Consider the following 11,040-nt stretch of genomic DNA (forward strand, 5'->3'; position numbering starts at 1 on the left):
TTGCGTTTAAGAAGTCGTCCAAAACTAATAGTCATCAAAGTTCATCCACCGATCATTGTCATAAAAACTCGTCCCAACTAATAGTAAGCAAAGTTCATGCACCGATCATTGTCATGCGTCGACTTCTGCATCTTCGACTGAAAATGACACATCTTGTCAGTCAGGCAGTATTCATTCTACTTCTAAACCGACTATTAAACGTTATCTAATAGCAGATTCAGTTAGTAAAGCTGAGGTGCTTTTGTGTTTACAAATTGTGATGAACCATATGTCTCTCCGAGAAGCTGAGCGTTGTGCATCAACATTTAAATTGATGTTTTTTGACAGTGACATTGCAGAAAAAATGCAATTTCATCGAACTGAAGTGGGGTACACAGTAGTGTTTGGATTAGCACCCTATTTCGAGCGAGAGCTTCAGAGGTTATTAAATGATTGTACCTACGTTGTGATCTGTTTCGACGAATCATTGGATAAAGTTTCTCAGAGGCAGCAAATGGATTTACATGTACGAATTTGGGATCCAAATAAATTTCTTGTTACAACAAGATACTTTACATCTGTTTTTCTCGGACACTCAACAGCGTCAGATTTGTTAAAATGTATCAGTGAAAAGGTATCTTCGGACGTTTTAAAGAAACTCATTCAGGTGTCTATGGATGGGCCAAGTGTCAATTTTAAACTATTGTCAAATTTGCAACTTGAGCTACAACATGCGCCGGAAAGTCCAGTGTTGTTAAGCATTGGTAGTTGCGGTCTTCATGTAATTAATGGGGCGTTCAAAACCGACATGCAGAAGACAGACTGGGACTTAGTGGGGTTTTTATGTGCTTTGTATTATTTATTCAAAGACTCGCCAGCACGAAGGTCGGACTACACTTATTACACTGAATCTGATATTTTCCCAAAGAAGTCAAGAAGGACAAGAAAACACCTAGCTCAACCAACGTTCTCAGTTGTAGAGGAAAAAATTGCACGACAAAATGCTAGCACCAAAATTAGCATTTTTCTCAACTATTGCTTTAATGGTGGAACCATTTCTGACCGAATTTCAAACAGACCAATGCATGGGACCCTTTTTGCATGAAGAGCTCACTTCTCTCGCACAAAGATTAATGGAAAAAATAGTGAAGGGTAATGTTCTTAATAAAGCAGGTGCATCTGTTCAAAAAATAGATATATCAGATCCAAACAATCTTCTTCCTGCTAAAGATGTGGACATAGGCTTTGCAACTAGGGATGCCATGCGTGGAATCAAGGAAATAACGGATCTAGACAAGCTAACACTGCGACGAACGTGCAAAGAAGCGATCGCAGCGATGATTAGTAAAATAATGGATAGGTCACCATTGAAATACAAACTTACTCGAGCTATTTCGTGCCTCAATCCTGTGCTTATTGGTCACAACCTGACACTAGCGGAGAAGCGTTTGACATTATCTTTGGAGGAGATGGTAGCTAAACGATGGTTTACGGGAAGCAAAGCAGATAAAATTATGGGACAATATCAGAAGGTATTTTCGTCACCTGAATCTATTAATCACTGCAAAACGTTTAAAAGGAAGGAGAAGTGTCTGGATGCATTTTACGTTGAACTTCTTAGCGAATTCAGTGAGAACAGTGTACGGGAACTCAATGATTTTATACAATGTATTTTGATACTGTCACATGGAAATGCATCAGTAGAGAGAGGATTTTCTGTAAATTCTGAATGCATTTTTGAGAATCAAAGAGGAGAGCCTTATTGCCATGAGACAAGTGTATGATGGTGTGAGTGCATGAGGTGGATTGAAGTCAATTAAAGTCGGCAAAGATATGATACATGCGGCCAGAAATATACAGGCTCGGTATACTGAGCATTTGAAGAAAAAGGCGAAGGATTTGAGTGAAAAGGAAAAAAAGGAAAAAGAGAGAAAACGTATAACGCGAGAAAGACTGGAATTGGAAGCTAAAAAGGCAAAGGTAATTGCTGATAAAAAAAAAAAAAGCTGCTCCTCTTCTAGAAGAAAAAAATCAATGCACTTATCGGTAAGTAATGAAAACAGGTAAGGAAATATAATTTATTTCGATAGCGTAATTTTATATTGTTCGGGTGGGAACTAAATAATAATCCTTTCGCCTCTCTCGAAAAATATTCGTCTTTTAGTGCCCTTATAACCGGGAATTTATCTAGTAGAGCCGGGAAAACCGGAAATTTAAAAACACTTTGAGAGTGAACACCCTGTGTATACTGTCTCGCCTTTGGTGAATGCGGTCCCGGGTTAGATTCCAGGTGGAGAATTCGGTCGAAAAAGTGTAAAATGTTTTTCAGACCAGCCATCCTAAGTGAATTTTACCTGGATTTTGATGGACAACTACCAGGATGGCACCTAACATAATGGTCCCAGACCGCTTATTTTCTTCTCCATTTTTTTCCCCTCCCCAGTTCTCCGAGAAGTGTGATCGCCGAGGAACTTCATCCTTCATACATGACAGACTAACATAGCCATAATATGTCGAAAGCTCAGAAATCTGATTCCTAATCCTAATATATAGTGTTCTTGATTCTTCTGGGAGAAAATCATATGAAGGACGAGAAAGGCAACGGAGAAAAGCATAAGTTATGTGAAGGTCGAGAAGGGTAAATTGAGGTTCGATGAGGAACGTAAACACGTAAATGAACAACAGAAATGAAGTAATATTGGTTTTAGAATCTGAACACGAATATAGCAAACGCGAAACGAATACTTTCTGGAATAAGAGGAGAGAACGGATGACATAAAATTGCGGAAAGAAAATAGCAAAAGTAAAAGCATAAACACAAAAACAAAAGTGGTTTATTGAAAGTGCACCGGCTCAGGTTGAGGTGTTTGAGGATGGAAACAGAACATATCCTAATATATCAGATGTGTTCCATATAGATGAACGCTGTATTTCGATACCTGATAAATATACTGTACTCACGGAAAGCGAGGAAAGAAGAGTGATGCAGAATTAAAGTTGAAGACTCTTTCCTGCCGGAGATTAAATTAGCTGTTAAACATTGATTAGCTATTAAATTAGCTGTCTTGAAATTGATATTGTTTAATAATGTGATATTTCAGAGTGGATGAGAGTGAAGCGATGGCATTCCATACATTATAGTAGGTTAATGATTGAATTTTCTTTTCAATTAAAAGTTACTTTCTTATTTCCCTCGTAGGAACACGAAAAGGTGTGCTGTGTGGCAGAAGAAAGTGTACAATCACGTCCAGGGAGCCCAGAAGATGAAACACTATGTACAAATCAAGTAAGTGTTCTGTCAGCTTTTCTTTTCTTCAATTTGTAAATCTGCAAGTATTTTGATTAAGTGAAATTCGTACAGTTTTGTAGTTGTTCTGTTCTTAGCTGTGTTAATATTGCATCACTTAGATAATAATACATTGCTGTATAAGACAGCAACAAAGGGAACTTTCGTGCTGATTATACAGTCTTATAAATTACATCAACCTTTCGAAACCTGTGTTAGTAATACAAGGTGGCTGTAAGGCCGTACGAATGACAGTTTTTTTGTTAGATGGTGATAAGAGGATCTAACGAATGGACAGCACAGTCACTTCTCAACCTCAACTTCAGAGACTTTATCATAGGGGAATTTTGAAGTCGAAGGGCACGGTAGCTCAGTGGTAGAGCGTTTACCTCTGGTGCCTGGGGTCCCTGGTTCAATCCTCGGTTAAGTAAGATTTTGGGGACAACATCTTGTCCTTGTATTCTCTCGGTGTACTCCTGCTTGCTCCCACTTTCTCATTCCACCAATTCTTACATCATTATTCACTTGCTTTAACCATGGTCTCCCTAGCCTAACGGCATAATTGTTAAACGGAAAGACTTCGTTTCAATTTTGAAATCTGAGGTACACGTTGTAGAAACCCGGAATCTAGATCATCTCTAGGTGATGATAACCATTGCAATAGCTGCTTTAGATGCTCATAACGTTGAAGAGAAGTAGATGTTTGAGAAAATGCATTGAGAGAGATCTCAGATATGTAGTGTGCTGTTTCTTGGTTTCCCCATTATTAGACTACTACCGATTTTGTATCCACAATGTATATGAAAAATTGAAGCAGTTATGAAAGTATTAAAATGATATATAACGATAATTACATTAGCTGATAAAATACTATTTCATTTAATTAAATTTCATTACTGATGAAAATTATTTGTATTCCAGGAACAGTTTTTGAAGTACTTTCTATTGCGATCATGTGCAGCGGATAGTAGTGAGGACAGAGGGTCATCAAACGAAAAGTCTTCTAGTCAAGGACGACGTGTTTCAACATTCAATGCTACTCGATTCTCGGGGATTCCTTTTGCATCGCCACTGGGTCAGTTGCTTCAGCGGAGAACTCGTGTTAGTGTCACTCCTCAGTTGCATGTTGATCGATATGAACGGTATTGTACAAACAATTCAAAACATCATCGAAGTGGTGGAAGTGCTAATCTTGAGAAGGAATCGCAGGAGTCTATGTGGCCAGTGACATGGAAGAGTGGAAGTAAAAAGAAGGGCGAAGCATGGACTCACTTGTATAGCTTTACAAGACCACAGAGGATAGAAAGACTCATTACAATTAATACAGGTAAGGATGGGATTGTTTTCTTTTAGCATATAGCTAAGAGGGGCGTTCAAGTCGATCCGAAACATTTTGTTTAAAAAATCAAGTTGTAGAAACTGCATTTATTTCTCCACTTAACCGTTTGCTACTGTTATACATTTATTCCAGCGTTTAACTAGTGCTTCGGAAGCTTCCATAGAAAAGTTGATCAGTACGTCTGAACTGCTTTAGGACAGCCGTCTTCACTTCATCATCATTACTGTGAAATGTTGACATCCGAGGAATCCTTTTAAGGTTACAAACTGGTGGAAATTACTGGATGGTTCCTCAATTCAGTGCATACTTCAACTCTTCTGTAGTGGTGAAAAGCTAAAAGGCGTTTTGGAATCCAGTGTGCACTCACTTTTCAGAACAGCAAATGGTCATGAATTATTGCTAACTCTTCGTAACGAAAGATTTCACACATTTGGAATTTCATGACAGGTTATGTGACTATCGATTGTCAATGATAAACTGTTCACTGCGCTTAATGTTCCCAGGAATCACAGCTGTGGGCTGGGATCCACCAAGAGCTGAATCTTCAATGATAGATGCATGGTCATCTTTGAAGCGTCACCATTTAAATGTCACATCACTGCTGAGAATTTCGTCACCGTATTGTGACTGAAGTCTCTTGTAAATTTCAGCTGTTTTTTATGCTTTCTAAAAAAATTCTGACCACATGCAGTTCCGTTTACATGTTCGCACAGTTGTTCACTGTCTTGAATAACACTCTTCGGACTGGCGCGCGAAATGAGTGCAACTACCAGTAACAGAACACAGTTGCCAATTTCTATTAGCATGCACTACCTCCACCCTAGGATTCGATTTTAAACCTAAGAAAAAAGTCTGGATTGATTTGAACCCTCCTCCTCTTATATACACAAGAAAACAATTCTTAAATGTTTACTAAAATGAACTTGTAGTTAATTCAACATGTAATAGTGAGGATTAATTTTAATATTATCAGACGAGAATACAGTTTTAAATTTGGGGTAATTTATTGTGTCCCTGGTATTTATGATATTATACAAAGATATGGGGTATTCATGAGAAAAAATATCTAGTGTGTTACACAAGGCAAACTTGATACATGTCGAAATTTTATAGGTAAAAGTTTGTGTGTATCAAAAGCAATCAGAAGACAAAGGAACAAAATTAAATAAATAAATAAAATAAAATAAAAAATATAAAAAACCTTTCAGTTTACAAATTTTCTCCGGTATTAGCGAAAGAGACACTAAGCTAACAAATGATTGCTTCAATGTGAAAAATATTCAGTGGAGCTGCTTCAGACGATTAAGTAAGTGAACTTAAAACTCATTCCATAAATGCCAGTAAGTTTCTATGTCAGACCTTCTGGGTTAAGAATACGAGAGCATTGGAGGGAGGAGGCGGGGAATCATTTTACAAACTTAGAACGTTTTTTTTTATTATTATTTTTTTTTTAAAAAAGAAGAGGTACTTAGGAAAACCTTGTTAATTTTTATTTAATGAATGTAAGCTCCAACCACGATCCAGTTATTGCCTTATTGTTTCCAGTGTTGCCAACTGGACCTGACTCTTAAAGAAAACTCGCTTACTTCAAAATGCTGTAATTAGTTCGTGAAGCACTAAACTTTAATGTGCTTATTATTCAAGCAAATGCGAACAACTGTCAAAATTTTATTTATTTATATATTTATTTTAATTTAGAAAATGGCGGTGGTTGAAAATTTGTCCATTGGTAGGAAACGGTTGCTTACGAAAGCGGTACAAATCTTGTTCCAGAAAAGGGGTAACTAAATATTTCAAACCGTGAAAATAGAATTTTAAAATTCGAACTGGAAGTGCTGGAAAAAAAATCGCCAATATTGACTTTTCGGATCAACTGACTTTGATTTGTTAATTAACTTTAAAAGAGAGAGTACGCGAAAACCAAACTGTAATAAAATATAATTTTATCTCATCCATATGATCATACTTCAACAAGAATTATAACTCTACCAGTCTCCACGGCTGAATGGTGGACCTCCGAGATTGACCATTTTCCATGTTGACGTCAATTCATAAATTGTGCAAGCAGTCTTTGATGACCAATTACTTGGCGGCAATTTTTTTTCTTACAAAAAAATATGGGTCCCACGTGTAGTTTCCATTAAAAAAATTTTTGAAGAAAATCGGAGGTGGTGATGGGACAATTTTCAGTTTTTTTGCTGAGTTGAAGTGGAAATTCTCTTTTTGACAGAGTTGGTTTTAGGGTTCTTTGAGTCCAAACAACAGATTTGAAGGACAGTAATTCAAGAGCCAAAGACTTGCACACTACAATATTTTATATACATATTAAGTTTATTACGATCTAACATCATTTCAAATTTTGTCAAGTTGAAACCTTTGATGCCTGAGTATTGGCCACCAAATTTCAAGTTTTAACTTAAGAAACATGTTAAAGGAATATATATATATATATATATATATATATATATATATATATATATATATATATATATATATATATATATAATATAAAATTGCTAAAAAGTAATGAAGGACGATTTTTTCCGCTATAGAGAAACTTACTGGTATTGTATTTCAAATACAGAAAGTTAGACTGATAATCAGGATTTACATAAATACAGTAAGCTTATACACTGTATTGTATTTAAAAATTGAAGACGAGAGCGTGGAGGCCGATTAAAAATTATTTTTATTCTATATCTTCCATAAATGATAGTGTTCGCGGAGCCACGGGTTAGGGAAAATGTACTTGGACATCATCCGATTACTTTTTTTTTGATAGAGGGTACGTATGCATTATTTGTGATGATAGAAATTTCTGCTATTAAAATGAGGTGTCACATGTTATGGTTTTTTATTTTTCAAAACTTCGCTTTCATTCAAAATGGCGGATTTCAAGATGGCTGCCGTCAAGGTTACCCTTACCGTACCACTTCCCTCTAGGTTTAATATGTATTACCGAAGCTTTTATCCACATATTACCATTAATACGCGGGTTAGAAGCGAAAGTATGGGACTTATGCACATAGCAAGTACTAGCATATATTACCCGCTTCGCTGGGTTGAAATAAATAATTTAAATGCACACTGATATTACTCATTTTGGAACATTTTAATGTATATCATCCCTCCTCATCCCCCAAGTGTCAGGGCTGAAAATGGACTTAAACAGCATCAGAAGTGTCACTGTTCATTTCGACGACCGAAAGAACTATAGATTCAACAACAGTTTCTGTCATTTTTGACCATTTATATATATTTCCCCCACCCCCATGTTGCGGACCACGGCATCGTAAGTGTCACCGTTCATCTCATGCGACCTCAAAAAATGTGGATTCAGCACTAATAATATCGGTTATTTTCGATAACTTTTAAATATCTCTTCCTCCCCCTCCACCAAGTTGTGGGTTTGAATTTGGATTTAAACGGGATCGAAAGTATCACTGTTCATCTAAGGGATCCAGAAAACTATAAATTCGACACCGATAGTGGCCATTTTCGATCATTTTTATATCCCTCTTTCTTCCCCTTCCCCAAGTGGCGGGGCTGATTTTAGATTTAAACCGGATCGGAAATGTCACTGTTCATCTGATTGATCCCGAAAACTGTGGATAGACACTAATATTGGTCATTTTCGATCATTATTATATAGAGAGTTCCCCCTCCCCCTCCTCCTTGGTGCGGCACACATCAGAATTATCACTGTTAATTTCAGCTACTCCTAAAACTATGGATTTGACACTAATATTAGTCATTTTCGATAAATTTTTAAATGTTTGTCCCTATCCCATACGTTGTACCCTCCCTCTCGCCAACGATCAGGGCTGAACTTGGATTCAAAACAGCATCAGAAGTGTCACTGTTTCTCTCATCGACCCCGAAAACTATGGACTCAACACTAATATCGGTCATTTTTGATCATGTTGAAATTTCTCTCCTTCTCCCCCTCCCCTATGTTGTATCGTCAAACTGAATAGCCTAAAGCAATCCATGCCTTTAAACTCAGGTATGTTGAAAATTTGATTGAGATCGGTCGGGTGGTTCAAGAGTGATGAAGTCACAAAGGCAGTCATTTTTTTTTACATATATCTCCCCCTCCCCCTCCGCTACGTTTGCTCGGCAAGTGAAACGATAAAAAACTCCCAAGGTCCGATCCTCATATATGTTGAAAATTTGATCGAGATTTGTTGGGTGGTTCAAAAGTTATTAGGTTTTATTAGTTTTTATTTATACGTCCCCTCCCCTCCCCTCCCCTAGGATCTACCGTTAAAGTGAGATTGCAAATATGTTTTCAGATACGAGCCTCATATATCTTGAAAATTTGATTGAGATTGGTCGGGTAGTTCAAGAGTTATTAAGTTACAAAAATAGTCACTTTCAGTCTTATATAAATTGATTTTTATATATCTCCTCCCTCCCCCTCCCCTAGGTTTCACCATAAAAGTGAAATGAAAACATCCCAGGCCCGAACTCTATCTATGTTGGAAGTTTGTTCAAGATCGGTCTGGTGTTTCAAGAGTTATTAAGTTTAATTTATTTTTATAAATTTCTCTCCTCCCCTCCCCTCCACTAAGTTCTACCGTTAAAGTGATATGATAAAAAACACCTCATATCCGAACCTCATCTATGTTGATTTTTTTTAAAGATCGGTCGGGTGGATGAAGTCACAAAGACAGTCACTTTTATTTTTACTTTTTTGACATATATCTCCCCCTCCCCCTCCCCTTCGGTGTACTGTAAAAGTGAAATGAAGAAAGCATCCCAGGCCTAAACCTTATCTATGTTGAAAATTAGACCGAGATCGATCTGGTGGTTCAAGAGTTATTAATTCACAAATATAGTCATTTTTATTTTTATATTTATTGATTTTTATGTATTTCCCCCTCCATTCCCTCCCCTACGTTGCTCCTTCAAAATGAAATGATAAGTCATCCCAGTCCCAAACCTCATCTACATTGAAAATTGGATCAAGATCGGTCTGGTGGTTCAAGAGTTATTAAGTTTTATTTATTTTTTCTGTCCCCCTCCTCCCCGTCCCCTAAGCTCTACTGTCAAAGTAAATAGCTAAAAACACTCCCAGGCCAGATCCGCATCTACGTTGGAAATTTGAGCGAGATCGGTCGGGCTGTTCAAGAGATTAAGAGTCACAAACATAGTCACTTTCAATTTTATAATATAGATAATTAATATGCCTGTAACTTTTCCCCAAATGTGCGTATCTTAAAACTAACTTCGCCATTGTTTTCCTGATTAAATTCTAGCCCGAAATTATGTATCGTATTACCCTATTCCCACTTAAAAAGCTTGACCTTAATTCAAAATTTCGGATTTCAAGATGTATTCCGTCAAGGCCATACCTACCATACGACTTCCTCTAGGCCTTATATGTACCTACATGGTTGTTCTTAACTTTTTTTTTCAACACTCCGTTTACAAAGGGTAGTAAGGGACTTCTGCAGTAATCTGTAACAACCATATCACATTTCTTAAAAAATATTATTAAAAAAAAATAGAAAACATTCACCATGGCAAAAATTTCTGTCATCACAAATAATGCATACATGCCCTCTTATCAGAAAAAAAATCATTGAAATCGGAGCCGGACACTTGGGTGATGTCCCTTGTTAGTAATAAAAATTCAGGGAAATCATTATGAAAATCAACCATGTTGAAGCGTTACCAACCTGTTAATATGAAGTTTAGTAAATAAATAACTCTGATGGGACAGGTAGATCGGTACTAGTGCACAAAAGCGAACGAATAATAAATGAAGTCTAGAAAAATGTTCTTTCATGTCAAGGGAAGAAGAAAATGACAAATGAAGATGAAGAAATTGGCTAAAAGGTTATTAATAAATGGAAACACCTGTAGTTGGTAACACGTAAGATGTGTTAGTTGGTAACGCTAAAGATGCATGTTGCAGGCCTTGACCATTTCTAGTGACATGTTAGGTGATTGTCCATAGCATGTCAGGCGAGGTAGAATGAAGGGATGTTGTTGAAGCGTGCAGACGGTATTGATACAAAGTGCGAGATATATCTGAATTTCGAGGGCAAATTATGGGTGCACCATTAGTTCGTGCTAGTGTATGTAAGGTTGCCAGTGATTTAGATGTGTCGCGATTAACAGTGTCCAAGGTGACTGGTCTGAGCCGTACAAAAGTCGTAGCAAAACAACATCGGCGTAGAGTAATAGTGGAGGAAACAGAAGCCTCAGTGACAGGAATCGCCAAGCACTGAAGCGGATGGTGAAAAAAACCGTGAGCAATTGCGGCAAAAGTGACTGCAAAACTCAGTAAGCACCTGAAACAGCCTATTGGAACATTCACAGTCCGACACGAGTTGCATAATCTGAACATCAGAGGTTGGGTTACAGTTTCCAAACCGCTGCTTAGCGCAAACAATGCTTTAGCGCGAAGAAAATGGTGTGAGAACAT

The 11,040-nt window shown here is 37.2% G+C and overlaps 1 protein-coding gene across 1 annotated transcript in view; it reads left to right on the forward strand.

Moving 5' to 3' along the window:
- LOC145688235 (uncharacterized) overlaps positions 1-11,040 on the forward strand; it is a 257,031-nt gene that overhangs the window by 231,742 nt on the left and 14,249 nt on the right. The window contains exons 7-8 of the mRNA XM_081762150.1: positions 3,179-3,265; positions 4,187-4,592. Of these exons, the coding sequence (XP_081618276.1) occupies positions 3,179-3,265; positions 4,187-4,592 (493 nt within the window). The remainder of the gene's footprint in view (positions 1-3,178; positions 3,266-4,186; positions 4,593-11,040) is intronic.

The sequence above is a fragment of the Thermobia domestica genome, chromosome 6 (assembly GCF_964235325.1).
Source record: "Thermobia domestica chromosome 6, izTheDome1.hap1.1, whole genome shotgun sequence".
In the NCBI taxonomy this organism is placed as follows: Eukaryota; Metazoa; Arthropoda; class Insecta; order Zygentoma; family Lepismatidae; genus Thermobia; species Thermobia domestica.